This window comes from Micromesistius poutassou, assembly GCF_964030765.1.
Source record: "Micromesistius poutassou genome assembly, chromosome: 16".
NCBI lineage: Eukaryota > Metazoa > Chordata > Actinopteri > Gadiformes > Gadidae > Micromesistius > Micromesistius poutassou.
The window spans coordinates 2,930,611-2,952,008 of NC_140286.1; the positions used below are offsets into that span (position 1 = coordinate 2,930,611).

General features: G+C 35.1%; 2 protein-coding genes across 6 annotated transcripts; both read left to right on the plus strand.

The window, feature by feature from the left end:
* Positions 1-926: 926 nt before the first annotated feature.
* LOC311361122 (uncharacterized protein) lies at positions 927-4,759 on the plus strand. Its single transcript, XM_084481319.1, has 6 exons — positions 927-1,246; positions 1,468-1,539; positions 1,720-1,950; positions 2,137-2,244; positions 2,677-2,712; positions 2,837-4,759. Exons 3-6 carry the CDS (start codon positions 1,764-1,766, stop codon positions 2,944-2,946), a joined length of 441 nt encoding a protein of 146 aa, XP_084337445.1. The 5' UTR covers positions 927-1,246; positions 1,468-1,539; positions 1,720-1,763; the 3' UTR covers positions 2,947-4,759.
* An 832-nt stretch (positions 4,760-5,591) lies between these two features.
* Positions 5,592-20,964, plus strand: LOC311361121 (T cell receptor alpha chain MC.7.G5-like). Of its 5 annotated transcripts, none has more exons than XM_084481317.1 (5): positions 5,592-6,060; positions 19,337-19,534; positions 19,713-19,748; positions 20,101-20,208; positions 20,320-20,964. In XM_084481317.1, the coding sequence occupies exons 1-4, from the start codon at positions 5,988-5,990 to the stop codon at positions 20,205-20,207; spliced, it is 414 nt and encodes a 137-aa protein (XP_084337443.1). In that variant the 5' UTR covers positions 5,592-5,987; the 3' UTR covers position 20,208; positions 20,320-20,964. The 5 variants fall into 5 exon arrangements, 3 of the variants coding, with proteins under 3 accessions (XP_084337443.1, XP_084337444.1, XP_084337442.1); XR_014638562.1 differs by lacking the exon at positions 5,592-6,060 and adding an exon at positions 10,852-10,948; XM_084481318.1 differs by lacking the exon at positions 5,592-6,060 and adding an exon at positions 11,273-11,329.
* Positions 20,965-21,398: the final 434 nt, after the last annotated feature.

A 21,398-nucleotide genomic window follows, 5' to 3' on the forward strand; every position in this document is an offset into this window, starting at 1 on the left:
CATAGCCCTATTTCTCAGACTGATGAATCCCAGTGCTTCCCAGTTAAATGTGAGTGCTGCTACACTTATTACTTTTACAAATACTGAGGTGATAGGATCTATATTACATTATTAGGTGTGTGTGTGTGTGTGTTTATCAACTGCACATAGACTAATAGTGGTTCGTTGGTGGTTTGGTTTGCTACCACAGACCCTCTTAATCTATCTCCTCCATCTCACTCATTGAAATACTGTTGTGTTGTTTTTGTAGGGGAGTATTTCACCGTGTATACGGTACCACGATGATTCTAGGCAGTCCCCACCCTGTACAAAAACTAAAAGGCTTCACTGTCTGAGCTGAATCATGGTGGAAAGTAATCGCTCATCCCCCATTCACATTGGACTAAACTCAAAGTAGACTACTTATTAAGCAGGCAAAGTAAAACATAATATTCATCTTCATTATTCATCTCATTGATGTAGGATTAAGGATACTTAATCTACAATAGCAAACTGATCATTTTTTCAATCAACCAAATTGTAGGCCTATTGCTGGTAAAAAAATAAATAAATCCCACAATAACAATAGGTAGGCTATCCACAAATACTCAGTGAATACCTAATAAATGAAAACCACAACACAGCTAAGCTTTGTTTACAAGATCAACCCGTGTTGATTATAATCAGTTAATTAACTCTTCATTTATTTCTAAAATCCTTGCAAACATATAAGACTACATAAAAAAAAGTTGTTGCTATAATAATAGCAAGTATGATACTGCAGGTCTATGCAGGCTATAGGACCCCTACCTGCTAACAGACATCACTTTCGTTTTCGCTTCTCTCCGTCTGGTATGAATCCGATTGCTTCCCGCCCGGTGAGTTCATGTAATGTGAGTGCTGCAACAATTATTTGCCTCTTCACAAGCGCCACAACGCAGCTCTGTTCCCGCAGGTATAGTTTCATAGAGAGGCGATATTTGGTATGATATTAAATCAATAGCAGGGTTAATGGATAGAGACCAGTCTTCAATGTGCCAGGGAGCTCTTGATCTTTTCCCCACAGCGGGGCAGCCTTGGTAATGTCGCTGTAGTTTTTGTGCTGGGATGTTTCACTGTGTGGGGGCTGGGATCCCACAATGACTGAACACCCGCACACACCTTGACAAAAACCCATCCGACTAGGCCTACGTTATTCATCTCATGGAATAATACATTTCAGACTGAATTATGTTTCAATTGGCGTTTGATGGACGTTTGATATTCGGTAAGTCGCATTTTTTTTAGAAATGGGTTTAGAAATGGGTTAGCCTATCAAAGGCACCATTGCTGGTTAAATCAGCTGCAAACTATTATATTTGTTTTTGTAGGCTCTATACGTAAAATAATATTGACTGAACTTAACATTTACGAGTTTAGACGTCATAATTTTCTTACTGTTGTATTACTATCATAAAGTCAATACTTATTGTTTGAATTACCCTGCAGGTTTTTGTATGGGGCTGTAGCACAGTGATCTGCTTTTCGGAACAGCCATCACTCTCGAAGTTCATTTTGCAGGTAAGTAATGTTCTGTTATTAGGCAACATTCTCAAATAACTTAAAAATGTTTCATTTATTAGTTAAATCCATTTTGACATTTAATTCAAAAATATAAAGTGATTTTTTTTAAGCTACCCGTTTCATCAGCACTAAAAGCCTGCGTCTATTTTTATTTAATATTTTTTTTCTCTCCATAAGATAATACTCCTCATGTCGCCCCCACCCTGTCTATCCTCCACCCGATGTGGGGCAATAAGGAGGGCCCGCAGGTCTGCCTGGCAACCGGCTTCTACCCAGATATCTCGGACAAGGTGCTCCTTAACCCGCTTAAGGATATCACCCCTCACCTAGTGATATCCCCCAAGACCAATTCATACACTTTTGCTACATTTTCCGGAGGAAGCATCATCGATACTTGTACATTGGGAGGTAAATCAACATAGGGCTATTTCAAATGGGCTACTTTGAAAAATACATAGGCCTATTACTTTTAAATCTTTCTAGCCCTACCAAAATACCTTTTGGCCATGGTTCTAAAGTACTGGTGTATAATCGGTGTTAATGTGACATGTAGTCTATGTTGAAATTTAATTTATGTTGTTCTTTCATTTATAGATGCAGATAATGGCACGAGGCGTAGAGGCATAGAGGCAATTCCTACAGATGCTCACCCAATAACTGAAACAACTAGGCCTACCCCAGTAGCCGTCAACACATCATCAGGTTAGTCACCTCACCAGGAACACCAAGATGCACTGTTCTTGACGTGGTACATTTTTTTATATAGACGTGCCATTAACAAGGTCATTTACTTTAATGACTAGATTGTGAAGGACTCTGTTTATCATGAGCTGCCGTTCATGAAAACTGTAGCTAACAAATGCTATCATAAACCTTTTTATTTCTTGACCCAAGGGTTTGCCTCTAACTGTCCGATGCTAAAGTTAAAGTTAAATTGAGAATTTATGCACAATTTAAAGTCGTTAATATTATAAAACCCATGTTTGTTTTATTGGGCACGTTCAAATAAGAAGGCTTATCTACTTACAAAAGTGTGTGTGTGTCTGTTCATGTGCGTGTGTGTGTTTCTGTTTGGTGTTATATAATTTTTTAATCACAAAACAATTCCTGCTTTTGGTCCAACCCACACATCAGAAAATGTCCTAGAAGCCTTCAACAAAGAACCCTCCGGTAAGTGCGCTCCTTGACCTGTCTATGAATGTGTGAAAACCTCCTCTTGCTTTGCGTCGCATTAACTTCATGCGCTGCCAAATGGCCAACGTCAATCTATTTCTCTCCTTCCTTTGCGGTCCAGACAATAGCAGGCTGAGCTCATACTACCTGCTGATAAACGGCCTGCGACACATCCTGACCAAAACCCTTGTTCTCAACGTGCTGGTGGTCCTCCGAGGTCTGCTGGCCTAGAAGACCACCACAGGACACACATGGACACATTGGCTGGAAATATGCTCCATAATGCCTTATTCATAATCAGAACCTGAATCAGATTCTTCATAGTGGTCAGGATCTGGATTAAGGATGGATAGGCATATTGTTGTGGTGTATAGTAGGCTAGGTCTAAAGTATGCTGTAAATAACAATTGAGAATTTGAAGAGAAAGGATTAGGATATAATCAAAATTGATCTACTATGCCCCAATGAATTACTAATAATACTTATGATAGCCTTTAAGGTATTCTGTGGCAGAGCATATAGGAGCCTAAATGCCCCCATTTCTTCTATAATTATATTTTTTAAAGAAAGATCTGCATAGGCCATCCGTCATGAGCCCAGCTACAATTCACATTATGGCTTCATTATTAAACACAAGCAGCAGCACCTGTTCAATCTATCGCTGGGACCGGTTGAAGCTTGATGGTATCAGGTAAATGTGGACAGCTGGGGAATGAGCTGAAGAGAACTTTGAAGCTTGAGGTAAAATATTTAATGAATAATAACAATGTAGGCCTATATTATATATAATTTTAGTTAATATTGTGCGCAAACAACTTTGGCCCTTTGGCCAAAAATAAAATAAAGTTGTTACACATGTATTTCTGAGGTCTTCTGGAGGCTTAAGAAGGCTGCCTGTCTGTCTTCTCTTGTTATCTTGTGTCAGTCGTGCTGCTTGTTATTTGTGAGGAAAACCACAGTTTTACTGAAACTTGAAACTATGGCAACAGAGGAAATCCAACACGCTGATACGATCTAATATTCTCTGACGGTTTGTTGAGTATCTGAAGATTTGCCCGCAAAGCATTGCAACGAGGCTGTCATTTACAAGCACGTTGCTCATAAGTCAGTTAGGTGTTTCGTTTTTTTGCCATGTGTAATTATGTGTAACATCCACCTCCTGGATAAATCTGTAATGTACTGCTGAGTTGGACGTCTTGTTTTTTGGTTTTTCACTTGCATAAAAAAATAAAAAAGGTAGGCCTATTCACAGCCCACACGCAACGACTTATTGTCCTATTGTCTTTTACCGCAATTCACAGAAAATGGGCAGCAATTTGTCCTGATTTTACACTAGGCCTGATGCCGTTTCTGTGTGATTTTGCGTTTCTGCAGCCGAAGTGGTGCCTACCGCTTAGCTGATCATTTTTTGTAATTTAATTTGACACTTTGACGTCATCTATTGATCTATCGACACAAAACTTTCGTCATGTGCATGATAATGTCCAGATCCTGGCTCCTTCCTTCTAAAGTGGACTTGTGTTGTGATCCATAGAATTGAGTTGACGATATTTTGATTTTGGCATAACTCATTTTTTATGGAAACCAAAATCACTTCTACATTTTGAATCAGACACGTTCATAGAATAGAGCATGTGTATTACATCGTGTGTGATTTGCACCTGTGGCGATTTAGAAGACTTTTCAAGTGTCCAAAACCTACAGAGAAATCTATCCAGATGGACAGTATGGGTCCAAGAGGCAAACCTTTACACCATGTAAAAGGTCTGTAGCGAGTAGCCGCAGAATATCTAATAGGATGCTACAATAATGCTTCATTTGTAATCTGGTGTGACGCTGCCCCCTACTGGATACCGGTAGAGTTGTCTTTCTGCCAATCTTTTCTAAACAGCGATGGAAGTGATTCTCACGGAGCCCTTAAGGTACCTGAACTGATGTTCTGATTTTTCATGTGTTTTTACCGAGAATTTTTAAATTATGAGATGTTAAAGTATTTCCCAATACGCAGTGTTACTATATAGGTAGATATGAAAAATGTAACGCCGTTATTCCCATCACTGGATTTCAGAGCTTTGAAACGTTCTAACTGAGGCCTGGGGCCTCATTTATAAAACTCTTCTCAATTCTCGAGCAATTCCAAACTGGCAATTCCAAGCTGCCATATTTTAGCCCGTTAGAAGAGGCCAACAGGAGCATTATTTATTGGCCTTGTGCCAATATGATAATTAATTACTATGTCCTATAGGCTAATTTAATGTAGGCCTACATATATATGTATCAGGAAAATTAATACAACTTAAGTGATACAGTTGGTCTGGCCGAGGATTGTGATTTGAATGGGTTGTAGTGTGTTGAACATAATATTGCCTTAATTCATATTTCATAATGGGTGCTAAAAAAATAAAATGAATAAATAAATCCGAAGTCATAGTATGTGGTGCGCAATGTGCGTTGGGTATCGGGAGGCACAGACATCTTATATCAGATGTATATGTCGGGAGGTAGCGTGTTCTTCTTTTGGCGTTATTGGCGGATTGCAAACCGATATGGTGCATTACCGCCACCAACTTTCTGTTGTCGTCTCCGGAGATCACTGTTTGAAAAACTTTGCGGGACCTTTACTCCAGGGTGAAAGGATGCGTAGAACTGCGCACTCTTTTCCGCAAGGAATTTTTCTATAAATCACGACGTTGGCGGTGAAAGATGCGTAGGCCTACGCACATTTCATCCCTGTTTCCGCAACATTTTCGTGCGCAAAGACCTTTATAAATGAGGCCCCTGGGCATGCATTGAATGATTATATAGGCCTACAAGGTTATATTATTGAAAAAGTATAAAAATAAAGAGTGAGATAAAGAGATGATTAAATGGTGTGTGTGTGTGTGTGTGTCTTGCTGCTTCCAGGTCCCAGGTGAGCGAGTGATGATGTCACCAGTGTGTTGAGGATCCAGGTCATTGGGTCATCCTGCACGGCTGTGCTTGAAACCCTTCACTTGTCGTTCCCTTCCCACAGCATGGATGTTTAGTTCCAGAGACTCCACTTTTTTATTCTTGTTTTAGTACTCATGGCGTTAACGCTACTTCTACATAAGTGTAAAGGAGTTACAGTGTTAAAAGTAGTATACTCGTAGTCATTAAAAATGAAGTTATCCATTAATGTATTCATGTATTCAGACTTTCTGTTTAACATTTACAGCGGGACTGCCTGTGTGTCTGGTGAAGATCAGGCCGGGGTTGTACAAAACATTAATTTCCCAGATTGACGGAGGATAATGGCGAGGGCCAGTGACCACCTGCTGCTGTGGACAAACTCATCCTCTCAATCCCATCTCCTCGTCCAGGCCAGTGAGTACATCTCCTCTGCATTCCTCTCACTCAGTCGCTATGGAGGGGTCAACCTGTTGCTTCCTTCACTGCTGTGCTTCATGGTCAAACTCAGACCCATCCTCAGCAGCACAGCAATGTTTTCTCCAGATAGATGTTGGCCACGTTCCTGTGGTACCTAAGGTTGCTCTAGTTTATGCAGAGTTGACATCAGGTTGTTGGTTCTCTAGTCTATGCAGAGTAGACTTTAGTTTTGGTATCATGGTTTTTACACAGTGGGCCAAGAGGAGTTGACAAAATTATTTTTGGCCCTGGGATCAAATTATCTGTTGTAAAAGGTGAGTTAAAAAGTGTTAATATGAGTAGCATTCCACATGGGTAAATATATTGATCTTATAGAGTTGGAATTGAATGTAGAAATATAGTCAAATAAAGGTTTTCTCTCTTAATGTACAGTAACAGTTTGCTGTTATACTGTATGTGAAATAAACCTAAAGAACATATTGTCAAATATTTAGGTAAAACTACATTATAATAAACAATGATGCATGTAATAAATATATAATGATTAATTACAAATACCTAATGTTGTTATGTTATATTACTGAAAGTATAGGTCTACCGGTTGATTAAACTTTTATATTTTCTTCCATTGTTAGTTAAAGGCCATAAAAATGACAAAATAATAATAGTCCAACCTATTTTGGAGGATTAGGTTTTACGCATTATATTGTGAGATACACGTTTTAGGACTAGTTTCTCTTCTGGGAAGCTATATAACTGACACCTTGCAGTTATTGATATGATGTTAGTCATTGTGTGTCTGCGAACAAGATCTATTTCGGCCATGGGACTAAGCTGACTGTTTCTAGTAAGTTAAAGTTCATGGGTTTATACAGTATACGTTATGATATTAGATTGACCAAGGTATAATATGTAGATTGTATCACATGAATCAATATAATAAGTTTGACATAAATGGATAGGTTAATGTACTGAAATCACCATCAGGTCAAACTAGTATTTTGTACTGGGACTAAACACTAAACACTAAAATAATCAAAAAAACAAAGCAAACAAGAATGTTTCATCCATAAAGACTATTATAATTTACTAAATACTAACATTTTGAGGTGTGTTGAAGTGTTTTAAAGTGTTTGTAGCGGTTCTGTCCTTTGTCCTAGTTTGTGTCATGCGTGTTCACACTGTGTGAATCAAGGAGCAACACAGAAGATATTATTCGGTGCTGGATCAAAACTGTTAGTACAATCAAGTAAGAAATATCTTAATTTACTTTGTTAGATTAAGTTCTTTGATTATTTTCCTTCATTGGGAATCACACGTAGATATGAATTGATAGGAAACAGCTATTGAGTTACAGTCATTGAATGTAGAAATATAAAAAAAAAAGTATAGAAATGCTTTAGTTGTCCCTTGAGATTAAATTATTCTGGTCAAATTTGCATAAAGTGTTTTGTAGTTTTGTGTTTTAGTATTTTAAAGTGCTTGCAGTGGTAATGTCCTTAGTCATAGTTTGTGTCATGCGTGTTCACACTGTGTGAATCAAGGAGGAGGACAGAAGATATTATTCGGTGCTGGAACAAATCTCTTAGTGGAATCAAGTAAGAATTATCTCCATTTACTTGGCTAGATTGAATTATATGTGATTATCTTTCGAAAAAGTGTTGATTGAGTTACCTATAGGTTTGATAGATCTGTCTTGTTCTAGATATAGCTCCATTTGTGGTTAAATATATAAATATTCATATATAAAAAACAAATAGAAACGCTAGTTTCTTTTTAAAAATTATTTGGGGGTTTGTTTTTGTCAAGTGTCCTCTCATTGTGTGTATTCTGGAGCTCAAATTATTGTGTTTGGAAGAGGAACATCCTTGACGGTAAAATTACGTAAGAATCAACATGTTGACATTTGAAATGAACACACACACAACATTTTCATGACAATAAGTTCTTCCTTGATATAATGTTTTTCCTAAAACATTTTTATGAAGTGTGTTTGTAGCTTAAAAAGGTGTGATTTGGGGTTTTAAACTAAGTTAGTAGTTTTATAAAGTGTGTTTTAAAGGAGAGGCAGTGGTCCTGCTCTTAGTTGTAGTTTGTGTCATGCATTGTCACACTGTGTGAATCAAGGACAGAAGATATTATTCGGTGCTGGAACAAATCTCTTAGTGGAAGCAAGTAAGAATTATTTCCATTTACTTTACTAGACTGATTTGTACTTGATAATTTTCCCAATATTTTTGGCAAAATGTTGTTTTTGTGAGGTTTGATAGCTCTTTCTTGATCTTGATATAGATCAATAGGCCTATGTATTCAAAATGTTCAACAACATGGACATAGAGAAGTTAGCTATTAAACTGTTGAAGCATAACCAAGGGTGACACAAAATGTATGTGACCTTAGCCTCATTGTGAAACGCACATAGTTAGGAACTGATAGGAAACTGCTAATGAGTTTAGGTCATGGGGCTTATTGTTGTGTGAAGTCTGGCAGTGACAAACTCATCTTTGGAGCTGGTGTAAAACTTTCCATTGCTTCTAGTAAGTTTCCCCTTGCTTTTCTAAAGAATATTTTCTCTTTCGCATAGCCCCAGATATATACATTTCTCCCTGGGTGGATGGACCTTTATTCTTCAGACAAAGTGAAGCTGTCAGTGAAAAAGTTATAAATAATTTGGATCCAACGTGATGTCAGGCAATGTGACATAGTGCAGGTTTAAGCAAAGCAATTATAAATTATATTCTCATTGAATTTTATTACAATTAAAAAGGTTTTAACCCCCAGCCCATGCCAGCCAGAGTTACTCTGGGTTTTATGTATCCTGGTTGAGCACTGTTTTCAAAGCCTTTTATTTTAATTATTTGCTTATAATTACGTATTTTTAAAGAGTTAGTTGTTCCTTGAGATGAGGTTATTCCAATCACATTTTTATAAAGTGTGTTTGTAGTTTTATAAAGTGTGTTTGTTGTGTTTAATGTGTGTTTGTATGGTTTCAAAGTGTGTTTGTAGTTTTATAAAGTAATTTAAATGGCAGGCAGCGGTGAGTCCTTAGTTGTAGTTTGTGGCATGCATGTTCACACTGTGTGAATCAAGGAGGACAGAAGATATTATTTGGTATTGGAATAAATCTCTTAGTCAAATCAAGTAAGAATTATTTCCATTTACTTGCCTTGATTGATTTGGGTTAGGTGGGTTAGGTTATCATTTTTCCATACTTGTTGGACATTTTGAGTAGCCTATAGAGGTTTGATAGCTCTGTCTTGATCTTGATATAGCTAAATACAGTATGTATTCAAGATTTCAATGACATGGACCTAGAGAAGTTATATATAGAAGCTATTATACTGTTGAAAAATAACTAAAGGGGGCACAACATGTATGCAACCTGAGCTTCATTGGGAAACACATAGGTATTGATATGAAACAGCTAATGAGTTTAAGTCATGGGGCTTACTTCTAGTAAGTCTCACTTGGCTTTTCTGAAGTATGTTTTCACTATTGAATTCCCCCAGTTTTCATACAGAAAATGTATGGGTGTGTTGACCTTATTCTTCAGAAAAAGTGTAGGTGGCAGTGAAAAGTTATTAATAATTTGGAGCCAAAGTAATGGCTGTCAGAAGCAAAGTTACGTAGTACATGTTAAAGCGAAACAAATGTATATGTATATTTTTTACTACAATTAATAGGTTTTAACTCAAGCCCATGCCAACCAGAGTTTCTCTGGGTTTATGTATCCTGGTTTGACACTGTGTGAATACCGGAGTAGAGAGAATTGTCTTCGGGTTGGGTACAAGGCTAACCATAGTCTCTGGTAAGTCCTGGCCAAGTATTAGTAGTAACCAGTCAAATTTGTCAAGTGTTTGTAGTTTTATAAAGTATATTTGTGTGTTTGTAGTTTTATATAGGGTTTGTACCATTTTTAAGTGTGTTTGTAGTGTTCTAAAGTGTTAGTGTTTTAAAGGTGTAGGCAGTGGTTCTGTACTTTTTCATAGTTTGTGTCATGGGTGTTCACCCTGTGTGAATCAAAGAACAACACAGAAGATATTTTTCGGTGCTGGGACAAATCTCTTTGTGAAATCAAGTAAGAATTATCGCCATGCACTTGGCTAGATTGACTTGTATGGGATTCTTTTTTCAAAATTATTGGACATTTTTAGTTTGAGTAGGCTAGAGGTTTGATATATCTATCTTGTTCTGGATATAGCTCAATTGGTATTTACAACTTTCCACAACAGAAGGTTTCACGAGGAAGCCTTTCAGCGTGTATTGATCTGAAAATTAGACTGGTGTCCAGTAACCAGTACTTTTAAATTGCGTTAAGTGTTTTTCTTTTACGATTTTCAAATACAAGGATGAGCAAAGCATTGCTACCTTCTATGATTTTAACCAACCTGGTTAAATATAGAAATGTAGAAAAGAAATAATAGAAATGCTAGTTCTTTAGGGGTTCGTTTTTGTCAGTTGTTCTCTCATTGTGTGCATTCTGGAACTGAGATTGTGTTTGGAAGTGGAACATCCTTGACCGTAGAATCACGTGAGATAAAACATTTTGGCATTTGAAACAAACACATTGCATTTCATTACATAGCTTTGCAATTTATTTGCTGTTCATCTTTTTGAGTTTGCTCTCCCTTGAGATATAGCTGTTCCTATCAAATCGGTTTCAACACGTTCAGTATTAGGATTACTATTTAAAAACGGTAAGGTAATATTTACCATTTATAATCACTTACAAAGGAACTCTTGATTTAATCATTCATCTGTTAGTGTCTCTGCTTGGGCAGTAGGTAGCTGGTTGTTTTTTGCTATGGCAAGTATCGCTGTGTGAAGACTGGAGGGGGATATACACTCATCTTTGGAAAAGGCACCCATCTATTTGTTAATTCAAGTAAGTAACTTTATAACAATGGAAGTAATATGTCAATCTAGTCTTAAATCATCCCATCTCATCTAATACAATTGATATAATCTTTATCAACAAGCGCAAATTAGTAGTACATTGCTCATTCATCTTCTTTAGCCAGACAGTTAATAAGTTAATAGGTCATAGTATCAAAATTGATTATATTTTAAATTACTCCAATTAATCCATTTAAGATATTGCTGAACTGCTTCAGCCAAATATTCTATATTGTGTCAGAAGAAATCCAAGATCAGATAACATTTTCTACACAGTCCTCTCTGAGTAATTGTCATGGTAGTAAACACTGTGTGACATATGGGAATGTGTTCATGTTCGGGAAAGGAACCAAGCTAATAGTTGAATCAAGTAAGTTTTAACTTTAACTTAAGTTTGAATTTTTAGATGCAAGTTGTAATTAAAAATTCGTTTTTTGTTAACAATAACATAAGCGTTCTATGGAATGTTATGTTTAGAAGTGAATAAAATCACACAAAAAATCTATATAAATTGGTTAGTACTTTTTGTCACTAACCCTAACTACTATGGGAATAGTTATTGCTGAGGACCGAATCAGTGTGTGACTAATACGGGTGGAGGGAAGCTTCTCTTTGGCCAAGGCATCAATGTAGTGGTTATAACTGGTAAGTATTTTCTACCTGATAATGTTCAACTAGAAATTTTATGTGACGATATGGAATATCAAAAAAAATGTGTTGCAAAATAATGTGATTGTATTGAATACTGGAAGTACTTTTAGATCATAACTATACTGATGTCCAATAGGTTGAGTAATGTAGTTAAAGTAAGCATATTGGCCTATATGTAATATCTAATATCTTCTAAAAATAAAAGTCATCCATAACTGGAAAAGCTAAAACAAGGAAAAAAAGGCAGCTTCAACAAAACAATAATTAGCTTTTTTGAGTGATAGAATTAAGGATAATGTGAAGATAATACTACAATATTAATATCCTGCACTGGGTTATAATTTAAAAAAATTGTATGGGCTTATGGCGTGTGTTAGTGGAAGGTTTTTGTTAGGCAGGGTCTAGATGTGTGAATACAGATGGCAGAAAATTCTTCTTTGGTGCTGGAATAAGCCTAACAGTTAACCAACGTAAGTTATTATTGTAATTTTCCTTGCACCAAATAACATATGTATTTAATTAACATGGCATTCCTTCAGAGCATAGGTGACTTTCAGGTCAGGTATGTTTAGTTTTCAGACAGAAACCTTTCCGATCTTAGGGTAGCATTGCTACGATTGATACGTAATCTGCATGGCATTAAATCATTAAGTAATGTTATCTACCATGATTAATACCTTATATAGATCCAACAAAAGCCCAAAAGTGGGATGATTTATTTATATATTTATTTGCTTATTTTAAGGGTAGTAAAGTACAAAGAAACATTGACCATTGCACAAGCAGTGTCTGATGTCAGAAGTGCATATAGCCTTAGAGGCTTATTTCCAAGACCAGTCCCTTGATAGTTCAAACAATCATTAATTAACATGTTAGTTTAAAATCAATGTGTAATGAAATAAGAGATGACCAGCTTCCATCTATGACAACACACAAAAAAACGGACAAATAATACATAACAAAGCAGACATTTATAGCATGAATTCAAGTAACATACAAAAATTATAACTAGTTGATGCTGATACGGATGATGATGATGATGATTTGCGGATAAGTCTGTAAAGTAATTTTTACTTGAGCAATGTTTTAAGGTGGACATAAATTTATTTAAACTCAAACTTAAACAGTGAAATTAATCCATAGTGTTTAAAGTTGGGTGGGAACCACTGTGTGACTACTGGGACAGGCTGGAAGATTTACTTTGCATCAGGGACCAAACTAGTTGTTGAGACCAGTGAGTATCTGAGATACAATTGCATTACCTGTAGCCTATGATGTATTGCTGGGAGATACATATGTTCATACAGCCATAATACAGTTGCACCATTCAAAAAAGTTATTTTGTCTAACTTTGTTTTGTAAGGATTTTGTAGTTACAGTTTAGAAAGTATTTGATTATCGTCAATAACTAAATGTTAAGTTTAAGATTCTGAGTAAATGTCATGTATTGAAACACTGTGGGACTGATGGTGGCTCAAGGAAGCTCCTCTTTGGGAATGGTATAATACTCACCATCACATCAAGTAAGTTTTTGGATTCGGCACAATTTCCCTTCCATTTATCCAATCAAATTGAATGGGGCACAGTGATAATGTTGAATCCCTTCTTGTCTTAAAGCGTAAGGGGCATTTTGTTAGCATAAAAAATTTACCTTCCGGTCATTCTGGTATAGTTAGCTAATATTAGAAAAAAAAAAACCACAACATTAAAGAGTCTTTGTAAAATATGTTTATGATTTGTGACTACAACAAATTCTAAAATCATTATCGGGGAAAACTAAATATTTGTTGGTTTAATTTGTACTGCCAATCCCACAATTCAAGTAACCTGAAAGATTCCTCTAAATGTCTCAAAATGTCTTTGAGGCATTATTACTATTAATTACTATTTTCATAATCAAAATAATCCATAAGATAACCGCATTTTCTTATTTTTCATAATATTTTCATGAATATATATGTATGTGTAATTGCAAAATTCAATGCAATTACTCTTTTACTTAAATGATCTAATCTTTTACTTAAAATGGTTCCTTAAATGGCAATGGATTCTTTGGTTATTAGTTGATAAAGTGTATATTACTTTGCCTCGATGAAGATAGGGTCAGTTTATTCTTGTTCAGAGCATATTCACTGTGTGTCTGCTTCAGGAGGAAACTGGAAAGTTATCTTTGGAGAAGGCACCAAACTAGTTGTTGAGACCAGTAAGTACCAAGAAAACAGTTAAGAAATGTTAAATACAAACTAGCACTTGGATGTAAGATAATAATACAACAGATAATAGCACTTCAAAATATAAGCAGATATTTGCAGTGAGCTAAAATGGATTGACATTTCCTAAAGGGTAAGAAGATCAAATTTCGTCCTTAATGCTTTGTTATTTTTGTATTTATATATTGCAAAATATACACTTTAAGATGGATGTAATACAAATCCTTTTATGTAAGTATGTACTCGGGTCATTCGTGGTGGTGGTGGTAGTAGTATTAGTAGTAGTAGTAGTAGTAGTAGTAGTAGTGGTATTGGTAGTAGTGGTAGTAGTAGTAGTAGTAGTCAGAGTAATATGCAAGTGAAAATATAAAAACAGATTTCTGTAAATGATCCATCCTATAATAAGGACTATAGTAAGACCTAAAAACATTGTCCCCCATGAAGTCTGTCTCTGGTATTTGTAACAGGGCATATTATTGTGTGACTGGCTCAAATAACAAACTCATCTTTGGGACTGGGGCAAACCTCATTGTCACTTCACGTAAGTTTATATTTATCTAAGTTTATCAAACAATGTTAATGTATATTTACAGCCAATTATTTTGTTTCTATACAGATCCAACTTAAGGGTATTGATCCTTGTGCTCATTGGTCTTTACGGTGTAGCTTTATCATTTAATCATGTTCATTACTCTTTTGAAAATGAATAAACAGGCAAAGACATTAAATCTAAAGGGATGGTGAGGTTGGAAAGGTTGGTAGAATTTGATTTGGTTGCCATTACATCCAAATTGATTAATGGCAGTCAATATATGTATTGAACCCCATAGTCCATGTACTACATGTATTAATGTGATGCGCATATTCATAAGATTCATCCCTGGAACTTGTTTTAACACTATACAGTTATTTTATTATTTCAGCTTATATTCTTCTGTGTTAAGGTTGGTCTGTAGAAACATATTCTTTGGAAGTGGACAAATTAAAATGAAAACCAACTATGCACTGCTATCAATTATCGATGACAATAACACATACAGCCTTATTGGAATTTGTTGTTAATACATCAGTGAGGCTTTAACCTTGTTAAATCACAACTTCTGTTCTAAAACAATATTCCAGTATGTGCTTGTTCCAACAAGTTAGATTTTGGTCCATAGCCTAACACTGTGTGAGTGATGCAGCAGGCAGTAGGGTCATCTTTGGAGCAGCAACTAAATTAGTAATTGAAACCAGTGAGTATGATCACATTCATATGGGTTTTAAGTTATTTACCGATATTACACATAGTACAAAAAAATAAACCAACCAACCTCAACCTGTACAACCCAGCAACTACTGTAAACGGAGCTTTAGCTTTGCACATCCAGGATGCTAAATATTATTAAGTATTTTTAAAGTTTTAAAACAATTGCATTCTTTTATACATACATTTGAAAGTAGAAATTGCCTCTTGTAAAATAATAGTTTCTAAAACTTTGTGGAAGTCCATGCTCAAATTGATCTAGTTAGATAAAAGTTCCTTAACACTAAATGGGATGTATTATTATGTCACAAATGTTGTTCAATTAGCATACAATCAACTACTATGATAATGCTATTTATATTAACAGTGTCCTAAATTGTAAATTATTCAAAAACTTAGAAACTAAACTAGAAATATGGACATAAGAATAATATAATCCTTTAATAGTTACAATACGTTCATCAAATGAGAGTTCAAATTTTATGGGCCTGTTTTCTTGTAATGTGTATCTTTCTAAAACGTATTTGTATCTGGCATCGAATTCATCATTTTACCACACCAGTGAATTCAACCATTAACTTAATTGTTGTTTAGGTCTGCATTGTAAGGATTTACAACCCAGTAGCCTTTGTTATTGCCTCAAATGTTGTTGAGACCAGGAGTTATTGAACCAGCACCAAGCACAGTGTGAATGACGGAACACGCAAACTGATTTTTGGAAGAGGAACAAAACTCTTAATAGAGTCCAGTAAGAATATTTGAATTGTTAAATTGTAGTAAGTTAGTAAATCTACAAATGTATCCTTTACACAGCAATGCCACTTTACACGTGGCATTGCTGTTTTTAGGCTGTGATAGCCATAGGATAGGATAGGTATATTGTATTGTATTTATTTATTTATTTTTCTTTTCTTTTCACCTTTGGTTGGTAGTTTGGTAGCCAGCGTGCTTGTAAGGTTGGTTTGGACAGGGGCCTCTGAATGTGTGTTTTCCTTGGATTTTGGCACAAGGGATTATAACATCTGATCCTGTGTATTAATGAAACACTGGAAGAGATTTATATTGTATTTATTAATGACAGTCTTGTTCCTAGTTTTTTTTCGATTTCCAAGTAGCCAGAAATGTACTTTAAAAAAACAATTTAAAGTGTTTTTTTTGTTACAAAATGTCAGGGAAGGTCATTCAAAATGTCAGTAAGGCTTATTTTGAAAAGTTGACTAAGAATTAGATTAGACTGCAATTTGACATGTGGCTGTAGAACGCCTCATCTGTAGGCGTTCGGAAGTTTTGGAAAATCAAATCCTGAATTGATAATTTTTTTATGAGATTTTCAACATTAAAGTAGAATACAGCCAGGGAGTATTGGTACACATGGATGTGAGAAATGTCCAAATTATGAATGACTAAAACATTCTGTTCACGGAATTCTGTCATTTTAAATTCCAAGTCAGTAACATCATTAGGTATTTGTAGCAGGGCTTTTTAATGTGTGACTGGCTCAGGAGTTTGGAAATTACTCTTTGGGACTGGTACAAAACTCATAGTTTATTCAAGTAAGTTAAAATCATCCTGAATGTATTTTTTTAATTGTCCCATTGTGTTTTATTTTTGCAAATTTAATTGAAGCCAAACTATTTAGTGGCATTGATTGAGAAAACCGGGGAACAAGTAGGCCCCAAGTCTTTAGCCAAATATATATTTGAATTGCTAAATTCAGTCTAAATGTCTAGTAATATGTGACGTCATCACTAGGTGTTGTTTTACTGTTTTACTGCTATGAATACCTCAGAAGAACTTTAATTTTAAGTTTCCTTGTTGTTAATATTGGACTGCAGAACCATATCATTGGCAGTAGAATGTTACTGCAAACTCAATTTACTTATTAATTAGTTACTTATCAAGTCAGAATGATCATTTGAATGTATAAAATGTATAGTATAAAGTATAAATGTATTTTTCTAGCTTAATTAACTACTGTATTACAACATAGTTTCTGACAACGTTTTTTTTTTCTGCAGCTAAACATATTATAGGACAGCACAAATTTAGAATTTATGATATTTTGAGAACAGCATACAAATATAATAATTAACCCGTACTTTTACATGACAAATGCATGATGTGGTGTTGAAACACAGAGTTTTTGAACCAATTTGAATCACAGTGTGAATGACGGAGGTCAGAAGTTGATCTTTGGAAGAGGAATAAAACTCCTAATAGAGTCCAGTAAGAATTATTTAAATTCAACTTAACTTCTTCTTTTACCACTGCGCGCAGTTTTAATTTTCTAAATAAACTCCCCAGGAATTCCAAATATTTAGTATTAATTAACTATCAATAATTGGTTTACAGTCAGAGAAAATCCATTATGTGACTGTTCAAGTTATCTTCAAAAATGGCACCAAAATAGTCTTTGAAACAAAGAGGTGATAACTTTGAAAAATAAATAATTTGAGGAACATCAAAGTATAATTCAATATATTGGTCTTCATTTGTGATTGAGAAAATAGCTGAGCGTGACAGTTCCCCTTTAACAAAAAGTTACCTTACATAGGTCACTCAAAGTTTGAGGTTTGATCATCCAATTAAAAATGTTTAATAAATACAATGACCATAATCCTTTGACCAAAACTGTAAGAAGAGCTGACAAAAAGTTGTGTTAAGTAGTTTGAATACTCTATTATCCCCATAAACTCCCTCTTTGGTATTTGTAGCAGTGTTTTTTAATGTGTAACTGGCTCAGGAACGTACAATCTTCTTTTTGGGGTTGGTATAACCCTGAAAGTTGTCTCAAGTAAGTTAATTTTGTTATTTTTTAAATTGCTCCTCCATATGTTACAATCTGAGTCTCAATATTTTGTGACATTGATAGACAAAAACAAAAAAGCCAAAATAATCTATCATCAGAAGATATTAAACAATTAAATTATAAACTAAGTCTTAAGTATGGTTTTGACTTAATGAGACATGACCTTGATTTGAACACTGCTATGTACATGTATGTATATATCTGTATAAAGAGATTAATGTCGCACCAATTTAGCGATTTCTAAACTTAACATTAATACTGAAATATTCTACATTCTGCTAACTAGATTTTGGTTGGTAGCTTAGCGATGTGTGACTGCTGTTGGAGGGAGAGAGCAAATTTTTGGCAGTGCAACAAAAATAGTTGAAATGAGTGAGTATATTTCTTTGGAGTAGTTGTAGTAGTAGTTGTTTGGCTTATACATGCTAACTGTTTTACATATTTCCACATTCCTCAGACCAAAAATATGTATAAATATGGTAATTATTTGGTAAACTTTTTTGAAGAGAACACTATTTGAAGAGCAGCCGCAATAGTTGCTGTACTCTTGTCTATGACTGTGAATGCCGCTGGATAGAAAATATTTTATTTTTTGGTACTGGAATCAAGTTAATGGTCAAAACAAGTGAGAAAACCATACAGAGAACATTATTTCATGTTAATTTACTCCTTTTTATTAAGATTGTATTAGTATCCTTTACTCAATTGTAGACAACATAGGTAAAACTCAAACTGATTAAAACCACCATGCGTAAAGAAATGAAGATACTTTCCTTCTTCACTAAATGTAATATATATCAATATACATACTTATTACAGATATTAGGTTTTATTAAATTGATTAAAATAAGCTAGTTAGAAAGGAGAATCATTTTCTGTGGTTAGCAAGAAAACACGCAAAATCACACTTCTGAATTAGATATACTATTATATTGTTGATAGATGCTTTGCAGAAACAAATTATATACAAACATTTATTTATTTATATTTTCGTATTTATCTGTATATGCATCAACAAACCACAGTTTTTGAACTGAGCTAAGTTATTGTGTGAATAGCAACAACTTTAAACTTGAATTTGGATCAGGAGTCAAAGTTATTGTTGCATCAAGTAAGTTGATAAGTTGCATATATAAAGACTATAAAGATGTATGTACTTTACCTAAAGAAATTGCAGAATTACCCAAACCAAATCTACCTTTGTGATGGTCTTACAGACAAATGGACCGCAGCAATAAATATTGTGAATATTTACACTGACTATTTCAAAAGTATTGTTTTTTACTTTTACATTTTGTACGATGGTCTGCTTGTTTTTTAAGAAGACCGCCATTCTCAATAATATCCGACTTAAAGGGTTACCCTGTTTGTACGCCTTTTCCAAAGACACACACTTTCATAATTTCATCATTTTCATATGTAACACATATCAACAAGTATGATGTGTGTTGTATTTTACAGAGGGCGAAGAATTCAAGCCATCCTACTACCGCCTAGAAAGTGAAGGAACCAAAGCCTGCCTGGCAACGGATTTCACCTTGAACAATGCGACCAACGGAACGATTGGGTTTGAGAACACATCAGAAGCTTCTAGAGCGCCAGATGAGGCGTTCTACAGCCAGGTGGCTGTCCACGATGGGACCGGTACCTGTAAACAAGGTGATTAACAATATGGAATTATAATTATAATAGCTGAAATATATAATTCTGATACTTTACAATATTACATCTATACAAATAAGAGAGACCCTTAACATGCATACTTATTATATATATATATATATATATATAAACACCATGATTGTATAAAAGAAAATGTCTACCTCTCCAATTACAGGAAAAAACGCCTCGTGTACAGCCGATTTTGAGCCAGGTAAGGCCAATATTTTCTTGTCCTTTATTGAACCCAGATGGGAAATTCAGGGGTGCAATAGCAGCAAGTAAAGAATATTTTGTCCACTTCTATGTTGTGACCAAGAACTTTCCCAAAGTGTCTGAAAGCCAAGGTTTCAAAGTAAAGGTCCTACCATGTTTTAGCTCTAGCCTGAGCCAGCTTATTTAACTCCTGGTCATCAAATCCAGGCCATTGACTAAAAATACTGGGGTGGACTACCCCTTTCTGAACCTGGATGGACAGCCTGTGATTCTATGTACCAATATACCAAATATGGTCCTCCTTTGCTTAATACATTGTGGTGTGTTCTCTTTCATTATTGTGTGTGCAGACGAGAAGGTTAACTCCCTGTCTCTCATCATGTTGTTTCTGAGAATCCTCTTCCTGAAGGCCGTCACCTTCAATGTCCTCATGACCCTACGACTGTGGATCCACTAAAGTAGGTGTCTGTCAGTTTTTCTGACTGTATGTCTCTCCGTCTGTTTGTTTGCCTGTGTGTTTGTGTGTGTGTTTGTCTATTGACCTCGTTATTATTGTCGTTGTTTTTCAGATTCTCTGGGATTCAGAAAACCTTTGACTGAATCAACTGAAGACAAATTTTGTTCCCCCGCTCTGCGTTCCTTGGACTGTAATGTATGCTGTGTTGACCAATGCTGGAATCACAAACCAACTAGGTTGTAAATGGGGGCATTATGTTATAAAACCAACAAGATGGGCAGTATACCGGTATATACACAACATCATGTCACACAAACATACTTTCTGTAGATGTGTTTTGCTTTAAGGAAAAGTTTAACTTGTAAATGTTTAACTCTTAGTTCAGTGTGTTATTGTCATTATGTGGTGTAATGTCACATTTCAGAGATATATACAGTACAACCATACACAATATATACAAACTCTTAACTCTCAATATATACAAACTCTTAGTTCAGTGTGTAATTGTCATTATGTGGTGTAATACACAATATATACAAACTCTTAACTCTCAATATATACAAACTCTTAGTTCAGTGTGTAATTGTCATTATGTGGTGTAATGTCACATTTCAGAGATATATACGACCTCTCAGCTGTACCTAGCTAAGCTTTCAAATTAATTAAGTGCCATAGATTTATTCACAGCATTGCATATTTTACTGAGATCTGTCTATGGCTTGTGTGTTGAATGTGAATATATAATAAAACAGTATTTCTTTGAACAGTATGTCTTCTGTTAAATGCAAACATGAGACCATGCAGAACTGCACATCCATACTCCTGAATCTTGCCCCCTGATTCATGAAAATAGCAGCACTTTCCGTCCAAATTGTATTCATTATTTTTATTCAGACATTGTTTTAATTTCTACCTTTGTGATTTCTTTAATGAGGATGTAATGTAAAATATAAAAATGTAAAATGCAAAAGCAATACATCTTGCCACATTATCTTAGAAAAGCAAGAGGTTTGCATGCAGAACCTCTTTAAACATATTTATAGAGACATATAGAGACATTTTCAGTATCATTTTTGTAGGGGTTGTTCCTATTTATAATAGGATAATAATCAACTCTTAATTCTACAACTGTCCTTTACAGTGACATTTCCCAACAGTACAATCTTATCTCTTTGTCCTCTCTCTTTCACA